General features: G+C 42.4%; 1 protein-coding gene across 1 annotated transcript in view; it reads right to left on the bottom strand.

The window, feature by feature from the left end:
* The window catches only part of CCDC30 (coiled-coil domain containing 30), a 130,153-nt gene that overhangs the window by 7,002 nt on the left and 99,997 nt on the right, over nucleotides 1-23,154 (bottom strand). Inside the window, exons 21-24 of the mRNA XM_040455907.1 lie at nucleotides 9,689-9,809; nucleotides 7,566-7,707; nucleotides 3,837-3,973; nucleotides 879-993 (exon numbers count right to left, since the gene is read on the bottom strand). Of these exons, the coding sequence (XP_040311841.1) occupies nucleotides 879-993; nucleotides 3,837-3,973; nucleotides 7,566-7,707; nucleotides 9,689-9,809 (515 nt within the window). The remainder of the gene's footprint in view (nucleotides 1-878; nucleotides 994-3,836; nucleotides 3,974-7,565; nucleotides 7,708-9,688; nucleotides 9,810-23,154) is intronic.

Genomic DNA, 23,154 nt, shown 5'->3' with positions numbered 1-23,154 from the left:
TAATCACCTTTCCTAGAGCAAACCAGATGTGGGTCTTATGCCCATAGCAATAGTACCCAACAGGCAGGAGCTACATAAAGTATCCTGGGATGAAACATCTAGGAGGTGATATAAGCCAGGGGAGAAAGAAAGCAGCCTCTCTCCTGGATTCAGAATGCAACTCTGCTCCTTGAAGTCCCTCTTGCTGACACATTCACCAGCTAGACTCTGGACCTTCTCTGAACTTATACTCTTTGCCACATCTGCCTGGACTTGGCCACTTGTCTGTTTGGATTTTTGTAACATAATTTCTCGGACTCTGACTCTCTTTCTTTCTCTGACTCTGATGTTCTCCTTAGGCTTGACTCCTTGCCAGACCAGACTAGCTTCATTTACCACTAGGAGTCTCAGATATGCTCATTTCTCAGACAGGGCTAAAACAATCCATGGCAAACAGGGTTGTTGAGAATGAGGCATATCTGTGAAAATATTTAATATTCATTCACTCTGAAATGTTTATGGAGCACCTGCCTATAGATACAATGACATACGAGATACAATCCTTGCCCTCCAGGGTCTCACTGCTAAGTGGATGAGATAGAGAAGCAAAATAGGCAATGATGATACAGTGTTAAGGAAGAAGCTATGAAGCATGCACAAATTGCTTTGGGATCACATAGGATGAGAGTATTTAATAAAAGCTGACCCAAAGAAGAGCAAAGCTGGCCAAGAGTAGTCTCGGGGTGTGCTGCCCTGGTGCAGCCAATGGGCCTCTTTGCCATAGTCCACCATGAGGCCAAGTACAGCCTACAGCTACAGGAAGACGAAGGGAAGAGAGAACACAATAGTCTTAGCAACCAGGCTTCATATGAAGGCCCTCATAGCAGCACCCAGCTTACCTCTTCTCTGCGAATCTGGATGCTCCTTATGATACTCTCTAAGAAGCCAACCTGGTGTTTGAGCCAGAGACTGGTTTCCTGCAAATGCTTATTTTCTTTGTCCAGGAGAAGTACTCTAAGAATGGGATAAATCAGAGGAATAACTAAAAATTACTGTATTTTTACCAATTTATTACTTTCTAACTAATAATATAGTATTATTATAAATAATAATAATGCATAGTATTTATTAATTACTAAAAACTCAAAACTGTGTCCTCACTTCCCACTAGCTCTGGGTCTTAGCCCACTGCCCAGATTTTGGAACCAACTTTGGCAGAATAATTCCTACCATGTTCCAAGATGAAGTCGAAATTAATAAGCTTCTGGCCTATACCTAGTCATTAAATACAAATTGAGAACAGAGACATGCCGTATGCAACAGAGAAACTTAACAAAGGATACGATCCTATTCAGGGGTGGGACTGAAACAAGAGACTCTGCATCCCTTCAAATATTGTAGCTACACAGACTGCATCTGGTTCTGATCTCATACAGTCATCCTCTACTTTTGTAGTAGCAGCAGCAGCAACAGGAATAGTAATAGTAGCAGCAGTAGCACCAATAACAGTAGCAGTAGTAGTGGTAGTAGTAGCAGTAGCAGCAGTAGTGGTGGTAGTAGTGGTAGTAGTAGTAGTAGTAGTAGTAACAGCTGCAGTAGTGGTAGCAGCAGCAGCAACCATTTACCAAGTACTTACCATGCGCTTAGGCACTATAACCTACCCACAGAGTAGACACTTAAAACTGTTCATATATTGGCTCATTTTTTTTTATTTTAAATTTTTTTATGTTTTTTTTTTTTAATTTATTTTGGAGAGAGAGAGAGAGAGACAGAGTATGAGCAGGGGAAGGGCAGAGAGAGGGAGACACAGAATCAGAAGTAGGCTCCAGGCTCTGAGTTGTCAGCACAGAGCCCGAAGTGGGGCTTGAAACCACGAACCATGAGATCATGACCTGAGCCGAAGTCAGACGCTTAACCAACTGAGCCACCTAGGCGCCCCTGTATTGGCTCATTTTATTCATCCTTACAACTCCATGAAATTGATGTTGTTATGGAGCCTATCTTACATATGAGGAAACTGAAGCTCAGAGAAAAGCAACATAAAACCAGAAAATCGGAGAGCTGAGATGCAATCCAGATCTTTCAGACTTCTAAGCCCGAGTTATAGAAGTTATATAAGCCCTGGTATAATCACTATACCAGGCTCATTTTCCAGGACCACGGTTTATTTGGGACACATGATCAAAACATAGTTTTGATCAGAGATTTTTTTGTGTTTTGTGTTTGAGTTCTGGTTCTACCATTTGCTTGCTGTGTGACCCTTGACAAAAACCAAATCTGAGCTTCAGTTTTTCTCATCTGTAAAAGAAAGCAGCATCCTGTAGAAGAAACTTACTCTAAGGAAAACATACAAATCCAATCCAGATGGCCAGAGTGTGCCTTCAGGAGGACAATATGGAAATATCATTAATATTAAGGCACAGCTAACAAGTCAGTTGCATTGGGAATGTCAAAATCAATGATGTAGATTGAGAAGGGCCATGGATTATTTAGAGTACATAAAAGGGGAGACATAGATAGTAAAAGATAATCAGAGACTCTCCAGGTCTGCCCAGAGAAGCAGGTGCCCCCAACAGCAGAAAGGAGAGTTCCAATCTGCTGAACAGATCTCCCCACAGACTGTGGTGCTGTGGGCTCTAGGGCCAAGCTACTGGGGTTCACACACTGCTCTGTCAGTGACTAGGCTGTCTGAGTTCCTGAGCCTCTCTGGACCTTAGCTTTCTCACCCATGAAATAAGTCTAATCCCAGTGTCTCCCTCCTGGGATTAGCGTGAGGATTGGTGAGAGAGAGAGTTTAGAACAGTGCCAAGCACATAGTGAGTGCTTGAAAAATGTTAATCATTATAGTTTTGTTTTGTTTTGTTTTGTTTTGTTTTTGAGAGAGAGAGAGGGCACAAGTGAGCAAGGGGGCAGAGAGAGAGGTGGGGGGTGGAGGGAAGCGGGGCTTACCCAGGGCTTGTGTTTTACCCGAAGCAGGGCTCAAGTTCACCCAGTGTGGGACTCAAACTCATGAACCGTGAGATCATGCCCTGAGCCAAAGTCAGATGCTTAAGGACTGAGCCACCCCGGTGCTCTCATTACAGTTATTATTGGTGACACTATCTGTTAAGTGCAACCCACTCTCTTTGCCCTAATTCTGTGCTCCAAGAAAACTTTGATTATAATTGAAGTTTCCTATAGAGGAGAGAGGGCTTGGGCTGGCTAATATGTGAATTTATCTTTGCTGTGGATACTTCTCATTACAGGTTAATACACTGGGTATCCTATGGGTTTAATGAATTTAAGTCACTAGTATGAGCCTGTTCCTCTCTCGATCTCTCTTGATTCCATAGGTATCAAATGATACAAATGAGTGTTAAAACACAAAGTGACAGGCCAGAATTAGCATAGCTAGGCCCTCAGTCAGGCAATGCCTAAGTGAGAAAGCCCATCTAAATGGCCAACCCGGGGCGCCTGGGTGGCTCAGTCGGTTAAGCGTCCGACTTCGGCTCAGGTCATGATCTCGCGGTCCGTGAGTTCGAGCCCCGCGTCGGGCTCTGTGCTGACGGCTCAGAGCCTGGAGCCTGCTTCGGATTCTGTGTCTCCCTCTCTCTCTGACCCTCCCCCGTTCATGCTCTGTCTCTGTCTCAAAAATAAGTAAACATTAAAAAAAAAAAATTTAATGGCCGACCCGCCTCCTCCGTGATCTTTTTCTCTTTATTTTCACAACTTTTGCATAAACTACTGGAAACAGCAGACAGCAGAGCAAGTTATGAGATAGGCTGCAAACTCAAGGGATAGTCTCTGGAGCAATCTCTTTGTGGAGGGAGGAACACCTTTATAGAGTTCATTGGCTCCTCAGTCAGGACTGCACCTACTTGTTCTGGACTGAAGATGTTACCCCTTTATTGCTCTTGATTAATTCTTCTTGCTCTGTGAGTTTTTCCAGAAGGTTCCTTTTCTCTAGGAGCAGTATATCATTTTGAGCAATGATCTTGTCCTGGAATGCCTTCTCCTAGAGATAATAAAGCCCCTTGTTACCACAGCAGGAGAAAGAATTACAAAGTTGACAGCAAATTTCCCTTGTTGACTTTTCCTCTCCTGCCCCCTGGTCTGTTTTTCACCTGTTTGCTGACATTGTCAGCTAGAGAGTTCTTCTGTTTATTTTGGTTATTTTTTTGTCATGTATTTTTTTTTTTGAGTAATTAATCATTCTTCTGGGTTAACATTTAAAAATATCTGAGACCTCAACTTCAATAAGTTCCCAAGCTTCTCATATTTATTCTAATACCATAGGTATCAAATCACTAACAAATACAACTGAATTCCCTGAAGCTCCAGTTTGACATTTTTTCATATAATACATCTCCATCTGCATTGTGGTGATAGTCTTCTTAAAGCAAAGGCAAGAAGATGGACATTTAGTCCCCTCACTTGGCAACCAGTGTCAGGATCTCAGTTGGCTTGGCAAATCAAGCAGGTAAGCTGGCTACTGAGAATATCCGTATAGTGATCATGCAGAAGAGACTTCCATCTTAACACCATGTTTCATTTTCTACCAATAATTTTCCCTGAAAGCAACAGTTAGTGAAGCTATAGCTAAAGTGAGAAAGGAGGGTGTCTTGTGAAAACAATACTAAACTTCTTATACTGAAAGAGTCAGTAGATATTAATAAATGTCACTGTTGGGGAGGACTCTAGAAGCTCAAAAGTGTAGAACTGCCCTCCTCATGTCACTAATGACTGTCAGTGTTAAGTGCCCTCACCCTTCTGTGTTTGTGCCCATGTGCTGATGGCGGGAGTGAGTTGGGGTAGGAGAAGAATATTGAGCTGCTGGCAGGTGTGAATCATGGAGTTAAGAGGGGCAACTTTCTTGCTTTTAAGAAAGACACTAATATAGATCATTCAGAAAAGACTCCATCTATTATTTAAGAATTATAGGAAAGGATACTACATTATGTTCTGAAACAAACCACTCCAGGTTTTAAAGTCCTGCATCCAGGACCCTTCAATGTCTAACAGTAATCTTGCCTACTCTTATTTAAATACATTTTTGGTAAGGATTGAGAAGAAGCCATCCCACAGATAATACTCCACAGTTACAACTGGATTAGAAAGGAAACTGGAGGGAGAAGGCTACTGACACCCTGCCCTTTGGAAATACCCTATTTTTTATTTTTTATTTTATTTTTTTTTTTTTGTAGCCAGAAAATCAGGACACATTCTCTAATAAAAGGATAAAATATTTGGAGAACTCTGGTTTGGACGTTTACAATAGTCAGGAGACTCAGTTGGCTCACCCTATAAAGAGAAGGCTGAAGGAACAAAGCCCAAAAAAGTGGCACTACTTTCTGGACATTTGGTGCTTGGAAAGGGAGCCCAGCTTTTTTATGCTCATGGCTCTGATCCACAGACGCTAAACTAAGTAAAGTCAGGACCTCCAGGTTTGTACCACTGTGGCATTAGAAGATCTCACATCAGTCTTCTCTAGGCTAAGTATTTCCTACTCCATTAACAATTTCTCTTGTGAACTGTGCATCTACCAGTTAACATGTTTCTAGGAGAGCTTACACACAAAAGAGAAGAAAGTAATATCTATGGAAAGTTGTATGTGTCAGGTACGGGCATTTCATATTTTAACTGCACAAAAAGCCTTGTGAGATGGGTACTAGCAATGCCATTTTACAGATGAGGAAAGGATACCCAGAGGCTTGTGCAAGGTCACAGAACTATTAAGTGGCAGGGCTAGATTTTGCATCCAAGTCTGTTTAAGGCCAGAGTCCACAGCCCCCCTTCAAGGGCAGTGAGAAAAGGGTAAACTGCTCTTCCTTAGCCTCTGCTTACTTGCCTCCTCCAGTGTACTTCCTGGAGACCTGCCACTCTCTGGGTAGATATGTCAGGTTTCCAGGACTGCTGTAGCAAAGAACCACAAACTGGATGGCTTAAAACAAGAGGAACTGATTTTCTCACATTCCTGGAGGCCACACGTCTAAAATTGGGGTGTTGGGTGAGTTAGTTCCTTCTGGGGGCTCCACGCCTCTCTCTCAGTTTCTGGTGTTGGCAAGCCCTCCCTGGTGCTCCCTGATGGAGCTGCATCCATCATCCGTCTTCCCCTGCACGTGTCTATGTGTGTCTGCTCTTCTCATAGGGCCATCAGACATACTGGATTTCGGGCCTTGATTTAGGGCCAACTCGAATCCACTATGACCTCATCTTAACAAATCCCACCTGCAAAGACCTTATTTCCAAATCATATCCCACTCTGAGGTTCTGGATAGACACGACTTTGTGGAGGACGTTATTTAACCCGGTACAGTCAGGGAGAAAGAGAAGATGCCTGCTGAAAGGAGGGGGGTTGTTTCTGTCATGTAACACTAGAAGTGGAAGGCAGGCAGTACAAGAAAGTAATAATGCAGAATATTTCTGGTGGGCCCATGAGCCAGGATTGCTCCTTTCTTCTGCATACCTTTCCTAGTTGTGAATCTAACCTAGATCTGAGTCTTTGAAAGTTTGGCGATGTAGTGCCCAGATAAAAGGATACTGCAGAATCCAGCTTATTTTTCTCCCTCACTATAGTGTAGAGTATCAGGAGGATTTTTTTTAATTAAGAATCCAACATTGGTGACCCATCTGTTATAATCCAAAAATGTCTCATGTGTGTAGTCTAGAATTCTTCACCATCCCATAACAGCCCGTGGAATGACTGAAATTGCATGAATTCTTCTGGAATCCTTGGCACGTGCATAGCTATGAGTATTTTAGGAGTGAGGACAGAGTTTTCAAAATTCTGAAATGGGCTAGGGAATCTCAAGAAGGGAAAGCATGACTGGCCTCGTCAGCCGCTCTCCATTTTGAATTTGTGTCGTTTGATGATCTCAAGACCATTCTGCAGTCAATACCGTGCCATCTGCCTCATCGTCTTCTCGCTTACCAGTAAGTCACAGGGGCAACGGGACAGGGATAAAGAAACCACGGATATTTAGAAAAAGGCTTGGAGACACCCCACAAGGAATGCTAAAGGAATAGAGGTCACATATTTTCACTGCCATTTAAGACCGACAGGAGTTCGAGGCATGATGAGGGCAACGTGGAGTAGGAATGAGTTACTGAGTGTGGTTCGGAAGGGTATGTCAGAGAAGACCAGACACTGCTCCAGAGTTGGAAGTGCGGGCTATTTTCAGCGTCTGATTCGGTTCAGCATCCCCACGAGTCTTACATCCTTTCTGGCAGGTCTTAAAGGATGACTCACATCAAAAGAAGGTGTAAAGAGGGGCGCCTGGGTGGCGCAGTCGGTTAAGCGTCCGACTTCAGCCAGGTCACGATCTCGCGGTCCGTGAGTTTGAGCCCCGCGTCGGGCTCTGGGCTGATGGCTCAGAGCCTGGAGCCTGTTTCCGATTCTGTGTCTCCCTCTCTCTCTGCCCCTCCCCCGTTCATGGTCTGTCTCTCTCTGTCCCAAAAATAAATAAACGTTGAAAAAAAAAAAAAAGAAGGTGTAAAGAAGTGAAAACCTGGGCTGCAAAGGGGCCACCGGGTGGATTGCAGCCCAAGCGCGCTCTCCCGAATGGGTTGAGCAGCGACAACTTGGGGAGCTCTTTGCTTCTGCCCACCTTTTCCACTTGGTGCTGCAGGATTCTGACTTCATTTTCCAAATGCTCAATTCTCTTTTCTCGCAGCTCTACTTCCTGAAGTAAAAGGTTCTTGACTCGGCCAAGCTTGACTTTGTGGTGGTGATGTTTCTCATTGAAGTCTCTGTAAAAGTAAATTTCTATTTATTTATTTATTTGTTTGCTTATTTACTAGTTTATTCTTATTTTAGTTTAGTTTATTTTTTGAGTTTGTTTCTTTATTTTGAGAGAGAGAGAGAGAGAGAGAGAGTGTGTGTGTGTGTGTGTGTGTGTGAACAGGGGAGGGACAGAGAGACAGAAGATCCCAAGCTCCACTAACAGCACGGAGCCCAATGCGGGGCTCAATCCCACAAACCATGAGATCATGATCTGAGCTGAAATCAAGAGTTGGAAGCTCAACTGACTGAGCCAGCCAGGCGCCCCCAAAGTAAATTTAAATAGAAGCCCAGCTGAGCACTGTGGAAGTTTATGTTGCCTCCTCGTGTGTGTGCGCCTCTCTCGGGTGTCCTCTTTTTGCTCTGTCGAAGCCTGCCACCAGACGTGGATATTCGTCCTGCCTCACTCCTGCAGGACTTCTTGCCCCCAAATAGGGGAATGGACCAAGGATAACCTCTTAAATAACACCAGCTTTAGTCATCCCCAACTCAGGAAACACTCCTTGACTTCTGACCCCTGACATCTAATTCTGAATCCTGCTCCATGGAGTCAGCTGTTAATTTAAGTTTCTAGTTCTTGGCTATACCTGTGGACAGTGATATAACCCACTTCAGCCTCTGATAACTGAGTCTGCTCTCGATCCTTGCCCCAAGTCTGAACTTCTGCAGGCCAGTTCTCTGTAGGTTTCTGCTCAAGACTCTAACTCTGATTCTGACATAAGTTGAACTTAACGCCAATAAGCACATGAAAAGACGTTCAACGTCATTAGGCATTAAAGAAACGCAAGTCAAAGCTACAAGGAGATACTACTTCACACCCACTAGGATGGCTAAAATGAAAAAGAAAGATAATAGCAGGTGCTAGCAAAGATGTAGAGATATTGGAACTCTCAAACACTGCTGGTAGGAATGGCAGCCTCTTTGGAGAAAGCCTGGCTCAAATGGTTAAACATAGAGCCATATGACCCAGCAATTCCACTCCTAGGTATTTCTCCAAGAGAAGTGAAAACATATGTCCACACAAAAACCTGTATATGAATATTCATACTAGCACCATTCACAATAGCCAAAAGGTAGAAACAACCCAAAGACCATCACCTGAAGAATGGATAAATAAAATATGGGATATCTGTACAATGGAACACGAATCTGCCTCAAAAAGCAATGAAGTACTGATCCATGTGACACTATGGATGAACCTTGAAAGCATTATGCTGAGTGAAAAGAGTCAGTCACAAACGACCACATATTATATTATTCCATTTATATGTAATGTACAGAACAGGCAAATAGAGGATTCCTTGTCGCCCAGGGCTAGGGGTGGGGAGGGAAACTGAGGATGGTGGACAACAGCTAAAAGGCTTCTTTGGGGGGTGTGAAATGTTTTAAAATTGATTGTGGTGATGGATGCACAACTAAAAGCCATTCAATTGTACACTTTAAGTGGGTGAACTATACGGTATATTAATTATATCAATAAACCTGTTGGGTTTTTTTTAAAGAACAAAAATCTAAATGATCGTTTCCAGCTACTATAACACCTAATCCGAGCAAACAAGAAAACAGATTAATACCTCAATGCCACCACTAGGCAAACCTCTTTGAGAATGGCTGTGCTTTCCAAGTAAGAACATTGTTATTCAGAAAGTGCTTCTTCTAATGAAAAATTGAGGAGAAGTTTTACTTTGAACCTATTAGGTCTGATAACACAAAATCACTCCACACCAGGGTTTCTTGACCTTTGCCCCATTGGCATCTTGTGCCAGATAAGTCTTTGTTGTGGAGGGCTCTCCTGTGCTTTGTAGAATCCTTGGCCTCTACCCACTTGATGCCAGTCGTACCAATGTCTCCAGACATTGCAAAATGTTCCCTTGCCCTGGGAGGCAAACCACTGCTCACTGAGAAGCACTGCTGTAGCTAACGTTCCTAAACCAGGTTTTCTCAGCCTACAGCAGTGTTCCCCAAGCTGCGTTGTGACCAGCAACATCCGCATCGCCTGGGAACTTGTTCGAAGGTGCAAAGCCTAGGGCTCTCTCCCGGAACCGCAGAATAGTAAACTCTGGGAGTGGATCTGTGTTTTAGCAACGCTTCTGGGGATTCTAATGCAGCCTAAAGCTTGAGAGAAAGCCCTGGGCATATTTGGGAGGGATCCCTCACCACTTCCACTTCATCATAAACAGACTACTTGTGGCGGACTAAGTGTACCTAGAGCCTTTCTTCTCTCCTGCTGGCAAAACCCAGATTTCATTTAGGTGCCCACAGAGGGCTCTTGATCTCAAGAAAGGTGGGTGGGTCCCAGGGGTGTGTGTGTGTGTGTGTGTGTGTGTGTGGCTACAGGGATGGACCTGTGACAAAGGTATGCTTGCTGGGCACTTCCAGAAACTTCAGAAACCAGCCCTCTCTGCGCTGGCTGGCCTCCTGCTGAGCTTGCGCCACCTGCCCCTACAGTCACCACCTTGTAACCATGATGTGACAAGCCTAAAGACAAAGGTGCTGACCCACCAAGCATGGCAGAGGGAAAGGAAGGAAAGAGCCTGGGCCTTCACGACACTACTGAGCAGCTAAAGCTACCCCAACAATCACCTTCCTCCAGATTTCTTGTTATGTAAGAGAAAATTTTGGTCTAAATCGATGTCGAGTTTTTGGTTTCTTTTGTTTCACTTTATTTTTATTTGTGGTTAATTACATCCTGATAGCTTAAAAAACAAAAAAACAAAAAACCACAACTACTCCAAACAAGAAGAAACTATTCTAATGGTCTCTGTAGCCCCCTGATTTCCCTGAATGCCTAGACATTTGGGTAATGCCTTTTTAACTGAAACAGAAAGTGTTTAAGGAATGAGGAATCCACTCTGGGTACTGTAGACACTTGAGGGCACAGTCATTTAGGCCTACGGTGCTGAGCAGTTTGCACATGTCAACTGTCTGATCTTACCTCTGATACTTAAACTGGGGGAAGCCCTGACAGAAGGGAACTACCAGCTAACTAAAAACCTGTGCTCCAGGCTTTTCACACACCTCATTTTATTTGATTTTATTTTTTTTTTTCTTTTTTTTTTTTTTTTTTTTTTTTTTTTTTTTTTGTGGGGGACAGAGAGAGACAGAGCATGAACAGGGGAGGGGCAGAGAGAGAGGGAGACACAGAATCGGAAACAGGCTCCAGGCTCCGAGCCATCAGCCCAGAGCCTGACGCGGGGCTCGAACTCACGGACCGCGAGATCGTGACCTGGCTGAAGTCGGACGCTTAACCGACTGCGCCACCCAGGCGCCCCATCTCATTTGATTTTAAAGCAAAGCTGTGCAGCCAATCCCCTTCTCTATGAATCAGGACGTGGAGGCTGGGCAGTAGAGTTTACTCAGTGGAACTGAGGTATCCAAACCCTTCACATTCCTTGACTAGCTCTCTAAGGCCTTGGAATATCCTGCTCGATAATAACATCTTTGTATACCTGTGGCCTTGGACTACACCAATATTTTATGTTAACAATACGATCGGGGCACCCGGGTGGATCAGTCGGTTGAGCATCTGACTGCGGCTTAGGTCATGATCTCGCGGTTCATGAGTTTGAGCCCCGCATCGGGCTCTATGCTGTCAGCACGGAGTCTACTCAGGATCCTCTGTCCCCCTCTCTCTGTCTTTCCCCTGCTTGTGCTCTCTCAAGGATAAATAAACATTTCAAAAAAAAAAAAAAAACCCAATATGGTTTATGGTGAGTGCATTTTTGTTCTCCTAGGGCCCTGGGCCATGCTGTGTCAGTTTCACCTTGGGGGTTTGGGAGTCTGGAGACTGAGTAGTTAACGGTAATCACTGGGGCACTCCATGCTGATGAGACTGACCCCCGATAAAAATCTCTGGATGTCAAGGCTCAGGTGAGTTTCCCTGGTTGGGAAACCTTCATACGTGTTGTCACACATCATTGCTGGTAGGATTATGTACTGTCCGTTCTACTCCACTGGGAGAGGACAACAGGCTTGCATCCTGTCTCTCCTGGACTCTATCCTATGTGTCTTTCTCCTCTGCTGATTTTAATCTGTATTCTTTCACTGTAATATACCATAACCATGAGTATAACAGCTTTTCTGAGTTCTGTGAGTCTGAATGAATCACAAACCTAAGGGTGCTCTTGAGACTCCTGACCCAGAAGGAAGTTACTTGTACAAAGAAGAATCTGACCTTAGAGCCTGTGATCTCCCACTCTACCCTAATGCTATAATGCCAGCAAAGCCAAGCAAACCAGATGTTGCTGATTTCTCCAGTAAGAAATTTATTTTTTAATTTTTACAAATGAAATTAAATTTCATTATTTTTTAAATTGAGGCATAATTGACATTATATTAGTTTTAGCTGTGTAACATAATGAGTTGATATTTGTGTATATTGCAAAACGATCACTACAGTCTAACATCTGTCACCATATATAGAAACTTTTCTTCTTGTGATGAGAGCTTTTAAGATTTACTCTCTTAGCAGCTTTCAAAGATGCAATACAATACTAACTCTGGTCACCATGCTATACATTACATCTCCATGATTTATTTGTTTTATAACAGAAAGTTTATATCTTCTGATCTACTAGAGAAAGCTTTCAGCATTTCACCATTGAATATTGTGTTAACTGTAGGCTTACATTTCAGGTCTTACATTCAAGTCTTTAATCCATTTTTTGAGTAAAATTTTGTGTATGGTATAAGAGAGTGGTCCAGCTTCATTCTTTGGCATGTAACCATCCAGTTTCCACAACGCTGTTTATTGAAGAGACTGTCTCTTCCCCACTATATATTCTTTGCTTCCTTGTCATAAATTGACCAAATATGTGTGGGTTTGATATTTTGTTTTGTACAAGTACTAGGAACCAGCTGGAGGGGAGGAGCAAAACAGAGTTATCTAGATGCTAACTCTAATCAAACTGTGATGGAAGAGCTACTCCAAGAGAGTCATACAGCCTTGTAAATTATGTCCTTTTTTTTTTTTTTTTTTTTTTTTTTTTTTTTTTAGTTCATTATTTTTGAAAAAGAGAGCGGGTGCAGGGGAGGGGCAGAGAGAGAGAGGGGGAGGGATCCACACTGTCAGTGTCGAGCTTAAAGCTCAAGCCCCAGTTCGGGCTCTGTGTTGTTAGCGGAGTTGGGGATTCTCTCCCTCTCTCTCTGATCCTCCCCTACTCTCTCTCTTTTCACTCTCTCTCTCTCAAAATAAATAAATAAACATTTAAAAAAAGAAATTTTTTTATTAAAAATTGTTTTTAATGTTTTATTTATTTTCGAAAGAGAGAGAGGGAAAGAGTACCAGCAGGGGTAGGGCAGAGGGAGAGGGAGACATAGAATCCGAAGCAGGCTCCAGGCTCCGAGCTGCCAGCACAGAGCCTGATGCGGGGCCTGAACTCATAAACTGTGAGACTATGACCTGAGCCGAAGTCAGACACCCACTGGAGCCACTCAGGCGCCCCAGAAATTAATTTATTTTTTAAAGTAAGATGATAAGCTATAGAAAATTTGGGAAGAAAACCCAACTCCCAATACGATTAGTATTAAAATAGTGGTTGTATTTCCTTCTAGTCTTTTTATAAGCATCTTTTCCTTAAATCTTACCTATATTAAAATTTTTATCCTATGCCCTTTTCATTTATTATATTGTAAGCATTTCCTCATGCTGCTGTCTCACCTTCAGGGCGCCCATCTTTTACAGTGGAATGAAGTTCCATTAAGTGAGTGGATTAGGGTTGACCTAACTAGCTCCTACTGCCTGATACTCAGGCTTCTTCCTGTAGTGTTATGCATGGTTTGAAGAGTATGTTGACGCAGTACAGCTGGTGAGAGGCTGGAGCCTTCCCTCGCCATTGCTGGCTGGCTGTTTGGCACACTTTCTGCTTTGGTCAGAAGCTCTGTTGGCCAACTTGCCTGAAGAGCACATGCATTTTCTAAGTTTATTTTTGGTTTTATTAACTACTAGATCTATGAGGCAGCACAATACTCATGTTTTAAAATTTAGGGACAACTTTTTGTTTATGTTCGAGTAAAACCAGATGGACTTTTCCATTATTTTTCTTTCAAAAAGGCAAGGAATTTGTTCCTCTGGAAGAGTGGTTGGGAAAACATGGAAAAATTAGGCATGGTCCATAAAGGTCAGGACTGGGATCAGGGGAATGAAAACAAAAATGAACTTCGAGTTTTGACAGTTCCTTCCATTTTCTTTCCTAAATCTGTGTTTTTTAACACCGGATGGCACATCAGAATCGCATGAGGAAGCTTTTATAAAAACATTGATCCCTAAGCCCTATCCCCACTGCTTCTGATCTAACTAAATCTATGCTGGTGCCCAGGCACATGCAGCTAGGGTCAGGATCCACTGTCCCAAAGGCAAGGGGAAAATAACATGGAAGAATAGCCAGCCTCACAGCCAGCAAAAAATTTTAAGATAAAATGACAAATATTTATGACTATACGTGAGCATCAAAAATCATAGAATATGTTGAGCAAAAGAAGTTGGACACAAAAGATTACATGTGGTAAGAATCCCATCATTTTGGTGCCCTTACATGGGAGCTTTGAGTCTTTTCATCTGGACTCTGAGCCTTGGTGCAAACTTGATGAGTACCTTTTCTTTTCTTCCTTTACTCTCATTTCAGGGGCTTTTCAAGGAATGTGGTCAAATTGGAACACTTTCATGTCGATTGCTTAGGTTGCAATCCTCTAGCTGTGGCTACTCTACGGGGAGGAAAAAGCCTGCCTTTTGGCTGAAAGTTAGTACCCTGGCGGGAATGGTAGTAAGACCCAGAAGCTTGATGCCCTCTCTTTATTCCTGTCCTTATACAAAGTTGTCTGTCTTGGGCACGGGACAGCCACCTAAGTCACCAGGACGGCCACCGATCTTAAGACTCCAGTGTGAGGTTTCCTCCTCATTGGTCTAATGTAATTCCCCTCCAAATCTCTGGTGTAGCCGCCTCTGGCCAGGAGACCCCTACTAGGAGCCAGCCGAAACCAGTACTCAATTGAATTAAAACCCAACTGGGGACCATTTCCCAGGGAAGCTGGCTGTAAAGCCTATATGTGTTGGAATGTCGCTTAGATCATGATAGATTTCTATCTTTACTGTTTTCTGTCAACGTCTTCTACTAACTGCTACTTACATTACAAAATTGGCTAATTCCCCCTTGTAAAACTTTTCCAGTATTTTCCTTGGGTTAAAAATGGCAGTTTCTTCTCAGCCTTTTTGACAAGGCAAACTCAGTCCATACGTCAGCACCCATCTGTAGTCTAGGATGCAATGGGGAAGCCGGGGGAGGGAGGGAGGGACCCTAGCATCCTTCCTTCGGGGGCCCTTAGTTGGCTGGTCAGTCAGTGATCATAGCAACTTTGTTCGAGGGATGCCTCAGGTCACTTTAACACCAGGAACCTCTGACACATCCTGCGTGTGGGACGCCAACTGGGAGTGGGGAGTCGGGGGGGGGGGTGTGGGTGATGAGGTGGTGGATCTCCGTGGTAATGGACCTTCTCTCCTTCTCTCTCTAGGAAGGAGGAACATGGGAGCTCCTCTTCAGTTCTCAGGGATCCTCCCTTGAGATGCCTTTTCAATCCAGTGGAGACAATTTGCATCGCAAAACTTAGGAAAGGACTGATCTCCCATAACACTGCATGGCCTTACTAGGATCTAGCCGTTAGATCTCTTCTGCAGGAAATCTGGCAAATGGATAGAGGTACCCTAGGTCCAGGCATTCACGGCTCTAAATCAGGACCCAGAGGAAAAGTCCTCTTACAGAATGTATTTGCCTACATGTGTTTGGTTAGTAAACTCCCTCCTGACATACTGGATGTCTAAACAGGTCTCCTCCTGATAGAACTAAGTTGCTGGAGGAAACCCAGGCCATCCCTAATGAAGGGTCACTTGACTCTCTCTCTGTTCTCCTGCTAATAGATGTGAGGGCCTCTCCTTCATTCATTTCCTGGGTTAATGGCTATAATTGGAACTAACTGTGGTTAGTCTACCTAGGGACGGGGACTTTAAGGAATATTCCCAAGCAGCTGCCGAAACTCCATTTGTTTCAGGGAAACAAATGTCTGCCTTCTCCTACCTGACATGGACTCCATATTTCCACTTTGGAAACAAAACAAAACAAAACAAAACAAAAAACCTGGTGCCTGCTCATCTGTCCAAGTGGACAGGCTTTAGGACCAAGTAGACCTCTCTCTCTCTCTCTCTCTCTCTCTGCTCTCTGGAATTTTATCTGCCTTCAGGCCTCTGGGTAGAACCTCACCTCTTCAGCCTTCCCCTCTCCCTCCTCCTATTTCCGCACCACCTTGGGTGCAGCCTGCACAACTGGTTCCTATACCATCATTGGTGCCTCAGGCACCATTGGCTCCTCCTCCCACCCTCTAAGTCAAGGAGTAAAGGACACCCCCTTGGACTCCCCACTTCATATTCCCCGCTGATGTTCCAGGTAAAAACTAAAGACGGGGAACAAATTGATTGACTTTTAAGTGGATGCAGGGGTAACATTTTTGGTAGTTAAACTAATTTAAGTTTGCTGGTTTGAGATAAACCTGTTTATCAGCATTAAATATAAACCTTTTTTTTTATTCTATCTGGGTTTGCTGAAGGTCAAATAAGCTCAGGTTACCTCTGCAATTTGTTAGCAAAAAGATGACTTAAAATAATGGTTAATTTTGTCTGTCTTGAAGTTTTCAGCAGTAATTGTTTTTTTTTTTTTTTTATTTTTTTTTTCAACGTTTATTTTTGGGACAGAGAGAGACAGAGCATGAACGGGGGAGGGGCAGAGAGAGAGGGAGACAAAGAATCGGAAACAGGCTCCAGGCTCTGAGCCATCAGCCCAGAGCCTGACGCGGGGCTCGAACTCACGGACCGCGAGATCGTGACCTGGCTGAAGTCGGACGCTTAACCGACTGCGCCACCCAGGCGCCCCTTTCAGCAGTAATTGTTAAGACAGCTTTCAAAGTCTTTGGTAACCTGAAACATTAAAGTTTCGATTGTATAATGAACGGGATAGAATTCATTGGACATCTAGGTCTTTTCCAAATAGAATGGAATGCTAAAACATTAATTAGGTTTGCGCTTTGACTTCTTATTGCAGAGAAACTAAGGCTATTTGGGTCTGTCGGCAAACATGCTTGTGCTTAAGTGGTTCATAAATTTGCCATCTAAAGAATTCTGGTAACAGTTCACAATTGGTTACTACTAAGTTTTCACTGGAAACTAAGGTTTCTAAGAGTTAAAATTCTGCTGAATGTAGTTTATACTAATGGAAATAAGGGAAACAACTCGGTATGTAAAAATGTAGGAAATGTATAAGAAGAATATAAGGAATGGAAATACATTTTTGTGGAAGGTAGAAGAAAGTAATTTTGTCCTAAATGAGAAGGGCTGTTTGGAGAGAAATGGTTTGGAACAAAATCTGATGGCAAAGGAAAGTTGTAGAAGGTTCGTGAAGGAAAATCTCTGGAAAGGAATTTCATGTGTGGTTAGGATGCACAAAGGTTGCAACGAATGGATTTTATTTTATTTTATTTTTTTCAACGTTTATTTATTTTTGGGACAGAGAGACAGAACATGAACAGGGGAGGGGCAGAGAGAGAGGGAGACACAGAATTGGAAACAGGCTCCAGGCTCCGAGCCATCAGCCCAGAGCCTGATGCGGGGCTCAAACTCACAGACCGCAAGATCGTGACCTGGCTGAAGTCAGACGCTTAACCAACTGCGCCACCCAGGTGCCCCACGAATGGATTTTAAAAGTACACTGGTATAAGGTTAAAATTCTGCTTTTCTCTCTGCTCAAAACACAAAAGTTTTCTTGGATTGTTGATCTGCTCTTGATAAAAAAATAATATGCAAAATTTTTCTCTCTGGTCTGCCGGAGAAAACCAAAGCTTTGGGTTTCCTCTTTATCAAGTCTTTGATTACTTCAAGTTAAAACTTCTCAATGTGAAAGGAGCTAAGTTCTGCTAACAACTATATAACCCTATATATTTGCCTTTGGAATCTCTCAGTGCCACCTTGGTTAAATGAATAAATAAAATTTGTAATGAGCAGTAATCCTGTTTAGGTTGTGCTCTGTAACTTTCTAAGGTTTTAACAAACTTCCCAAGATTTAAATTGTAAATGAAGTCTTTTTGACCAGTTAGGCCTTTTTTTGGTATGTGAAGTTACTTGGAAGACACTGTCATTCATGGTAAACCTTAGGTTGTGTTGCACGGGTAAGTGCATGGGTAAATGCATGGGTAAATGCTCCAATATAAATGCAAATCCTGATGTTTTAATATGTTTTGGTAATAAGGTCGGCACTTGGCTATGCCGATTATTGAAGTGTTATGTGTCACAAAGATAACCGAATTTCCTTGTCAATTCCATCTTTTTTTTAATTAAAAAAAATTTTTTTTAACGTATATTTATTTTTTTGAGACAGAGAGAGACAGAGCATGAACGGGGAAGGGTCAGAGAGAGAGGGAGACACAGAATCCGAAACAGGCTCCGGGCTCGAACTCAGAGACGGCGAGATCATGACCCGAGCTGAAGTCGGACGTTCAACCAACTGAGCCACCCAGGCGCCCCTGTCAATTGCATCTTAATGAACTCTCATATTAGATTGTTACCAATGTCCGTTTCTGAGATTTTGTCATTTATAGTTATTTGTTCTGGAAGCATATAAGAAAACATGTTTCATCTTCAAGGAGACTTATACAAAGAACTTTTAGGACACATACAGGCATTTGACATCTTTAAGATTAATATTAAGATGGGTAAGAATTTTCAGAACTAAAAAGTTGCATTGAAACAGAACAAGAATTAGTAACATGGGACTAAATGAACTGAAAAAGATGGTTATCGTTTTGCAGCTCTTGTTTTGAAGTATTGCTGGTTCTCTAACATTTGCTCTTCCAGATTAAGGAAACTTTCTCAAGATATCTGTGCTATACAGAAATGTCATAAAGTATTTATTTGTGTACAAAGTATTTAACTTTTCTCTCTACCTAAACCCTCTCAAATTCAAAAGTTCTCAGTGAGCATTCTTTCTTCTGTGGCCATCATACTTGTTTGCCTAAGTGTGGTAGAGCCCCTCCCTAAGGAATGTGGTGAAAACCTCAAGACAAGAGAAGGCAACCTGGCTATGTGCACGTGCGCAACATTCCTCACGACTCGGTAACATAGACCGCCCATTCAGACTGTAGGTTACCATATGCGGGAGACAAAGGAGCAAAAATTGTACAAAAGGCGACCCTCTCCTGCCCCCCACGGTGCTCAGGGCTCAGCCTTTTGGGTCTTAGCCCGCTGAGCCTGTGCTGGCACAAATAAAACTGCTTCCTGTAAAGAAAAGCCTTGGTGTCCCATCTCCATGTGTATGTCTCACTGCTACATAAGTTCAGTGAGAATCTGTTCTCCTTGGAACCGGACACCATTGGAAATATTGGTAATTTTACCAAGGCTTTAACTGGAATGTCATATTCGAGAGACATGCATAGACTCAGTTATGACCATACAGTTAAAAGGAACTAAGGTTGACTTTATGACACATGGAGCCATAAAGCTCCTTGGCTAAGTTCCCAGCAGCCTAACCAGGTGAGTAAAGAATGTCACTTCCTGGCAGGTGCAGGAACCTCGGGATATCTTCGGCACCTTGTGAAGAGGAATTCGCCCAAATCTACAGGTGTTGCAGGCATGTCTGACAGCAAGTACTTGGCTTGGCTTCTGGCCTGGAGAGGCTACTAAAAAGTTCAATCTGGAGATTCCTTCTAAAAAGTTCCAGCAAAGTAAAATTTAAAAGATATATATGATCAATAACTGTTCTTGCTGAACTTCTGTAAATAAGTAGGCCAAGTTTGTTAAAACTGGACTTGTTCTACAAACAAATTGGTTTCCATTTGGCTGTCTTTGGAAATGAGGGTTTTTAGAGGTTTCAATAGCAGGTTTCAATAACACACCTTTATGAATGTTAAATTCTAGTTCTGATCGTCTTAAATGTTGTTTGCCTAAACTAGACAACTTGAGGTAAACTTCAGAAAAATTGTCATAATACCACAGGTATGGACAATCTTCTTGCTTGTTATTCTGTGGTGATAATAACAAAACCCCAGGGGCATATGATTATCCAAACAACTGGAAAATGGGATGGATTCCCCAAAGATTGTATGAAAAGACTTTTCTCCCTGTAGACCTATCAATAGATAAAGACTATAGTCCTTTATTAAATTATTCACTTTATTAAGTTATTCACTTGAATTATCCAGGTCAATTCATAAATCTCTTAAGTGGATATGCAAACCATAGTCTCCCTAAACCTGATCTGACATTTACTAGAAACCCACCCCATCCATATAAACCCAGGAGACCTGGTAAATTGAAAGTCCAATACAGTAGGGAATTTAACTCCAAAATAAAAGGTCCCCTACGGGGTCATATCATATACTCCCACTGATGTAAAATTAGAGGGGCACTCTTTACGGGCTCCTATATCTAAAATAAAACCCGTACCTCCTTCAGAAAACCAATGAGCAAACTAATGTGCCTTCTTGTTCTTGTAAACCCATGGAAGACCTCAAACTTTTGCTCAAACTTCTCTTAGGATGGTTGTACCTTTCTTTTTCATTCTCCTTTCCCCAATTTATACTAACAATTCCTTCTTAAAATGGGCCATTCAAAAGGATCACAAGAGACATCTGAATTACAAATCAGAAAAACCCATCTGATTCCTGCTGCCTGTTCCCACTCCCATTGGAGGATGCTTCAAGCCTGACATCTAAAAATCTCACTGGTAGCACTGGTAAACACTGGGTTTGTAATTTGCTCTAACCATTAACCTGTATTTTTCTTGTTTCTATAAAAGTACCTTTTATTGATTGACTAATTGCTTACTAAACAAAACAGAGTCTATATGATGGTTAAACACCACCTGTTACACAGTTAAAGCCTTCAATGACTCTCAATAACATTATGCATAGAGCAGTTCTACCAAATAGAATAGTATTAGATGTCTTAACTGCTGCACAAGGTGAAACTTGTACTCTCATAAAAACAAAATGCTGTGTATACATTCCAGATGACCACAAAAATATTTCCGGATTTCTAACTGACATGAATACTTGAATTGGTGCTGGAAACGATCCCTCTCTTTCCTTTAATGATTGGTTAAATTTCTGGACTGGAGGATTTTTGTCAACTACCAAAGGACTTTTATTTGGGCTAATCTTTCTAGTTATTCTAATCATGTTTTGCTGTTTTCTGCCATGTCTCTCTGCCTGGTGCTAAGACTCCATCACTGCAATAACTTCAAGCCAACAGATGATCCTTTCTACTCAGGAAGGTTCATACACATTGTCCACCTTGGATTCAGCTGCCTCTGTCTTTTGTAACTCCCCTATACCTTCCCCAACTGAACAATATTGACCCTTATAGGTAGGGACATTTCTACACCCCTACTCAGCAGGAAGAAGCTACAGAAGATGAGACCTTCCACTTTCAACAACCTTAAAGATTTAAGGGTCAAAATTTTTCAGTGGGGAGCATGGGGTAAGCTGGGGGTAAAGTACAGGCTAACAGCAACCCCCCACCCCCCCAGGTAGGACATGTATGATAGTCCTTGGACACTCCCAGCTATCCCAAAACAGGAAAGGACAAAAAACAAATAGTCTCTACCAGTTTACAACAAAAAGGCAATCCCATCAATGGCCAAAAGTCTAGGAACTCCCTCCGGTCTTAATGATAATGCTTTGCTAAAGAGATAAACAACTTTAGCTTGACAATAGCTAGGCTTCCAGTAAGTCTTTAGCATGTGAAAGTCTCTTTGGAAACTTCCTCTTGACTTTATCTTTCCCAGACTCTATAAAAGGGTCACCTCCACACTTGCAGTAGAGAGCTCTTCCCGCCCATGGGTCCTGTCCTTGTGCTTTAATAAAATCACCTTTTTTGCATCAAAAAAAAAAAAAAAAAAAAAGAGGAAGAGAATATAAAATTTTATCCAAGCTATGATAGTAAAGTCATAAAACTATGTTTAAATGACAGAGACTAGGAGTAAACACAGAAAGGATTCTGGGTAAGCAATTTCTACACATATTAGATTCAGGATCAACTCACTTGTCAGGAATTGTGGCATTTTATAATGCCCTAGACCTAGCACTTCATTCTTTCAACTCCCTCTAATACCAAGGCAAGATGTGGAAAGAGCCCTATATAGGTTATTCACTTTTTTTTAAAAGTTATTTATTTATTTATTTATTTATTTATTTATTTATTTATTTATTTAGAGAGTGAGCAGGGCAGGGCAGGAGCAGAGAGAGAGAGAGAGGAGAGAGAGGATCCCAAGTAGGCTCTGCACTCTCAGTGCAGAGTCCAAAGCTGGGCTTGAACTCACAAACTGTGAGACCATGACCTGAGCTGAAATCAAGAGTCTGTCACTGAACCAACTCAGTCACCCAGGTGCCTCTAAAGAGCTTATTACACTACTGAGTTCTAGCTTTAGGTTCAGAAGCAGCATGAACTGAACCACACATACTCCCCTGACCATGGTTTCTACATTTTTCAGTATTATGATGATCAAAGCAAGGTAAGGGATACCAGTGACTCTAAAAACACTCTGCTCTACAGCAGTAAACAGTGGTTTTTAAATCATTCTCATCAATGTGATAATTACGCAGGTAAGAACACAAGAGGATAAGAAATTTCAGCTTAATGGAAGGAATAGAGCAGAAGACTATAGAGCTGGTAGGAGAAAGGTGGATCACGGAAAAACAATGAACAATAACTAGATATGATAATAGCTGTGTGTTAAACACTGTTCTAAGTAAGTGCTTTACATATAGTGATTTACTTAATTCTCAAAACAACTTTCTGAGGTAAGTGCTGTTATTTTACCCATTTTAAAGATGAGGGACCTCAGGCACAGAAAGTTTACATAACTCACCCAAGGTCGCACAGCTAGTTTCTGGAAGAACCAGGATTTGTTCCCAGGCAATATGGCTCCAGAGTCCATACTCTGAACTACTCTGCTACATTCCAGAGAGGAGGAGAGTGGGAGGAATCTGGTGGAATGATGAGCAGTGAATGGCAGAAAGAGAAGGAAGTTCAGAAACACATTTTTATTGAGCACCTACTATATAATCAGAACTATGGATAAAAAGATGAATAAGACCATGGCCCATGCCCTTGAAAAGCCTACAGTCTGGTGAGGAAGACAGGTAGTAACTCACACTATTTCAAGACAAAGTGGCAAGCTCTGAAATAAGTACAGAGAGGCATGTGCAAAGGGCTAGGAGGAGGATACAAAGAATGAGTACTTCACCCAGCCCAGGCTGGTGGGGTCAAGAAAGGCTTCTTGGAGAGGTGCCCAGGTGGCTCAGTCGGTTAAGCATCCGACTTCGGCTCAGGTCATGATCTCACGGTTCATGATTTTGAGCTCCACATCAGGCTCTGTGCTGAC

This window comes from Herpailurus yagouaroundi, unplaced genomic scaffold (genome assembly GCF_014898765.1).
Source record: "Herpailurus yagouaroundi ecotype Mexico unplaced genomic scaffold, PumYag 77, whole genome shotgun sequence".
In the NCBI taxonomy this organism is placed as follows: domain Eukaryota; kingdom Metazoa; phylum Chordata; class Mammalia; order Carnivora; family Felidae; genus Herpailurus; species Herpailurus yagouaroundi.
Note: the sequence above shows the minus strand (reverse complement) of the source record. Positions and strands in the feature narration are given on the sequence as shown.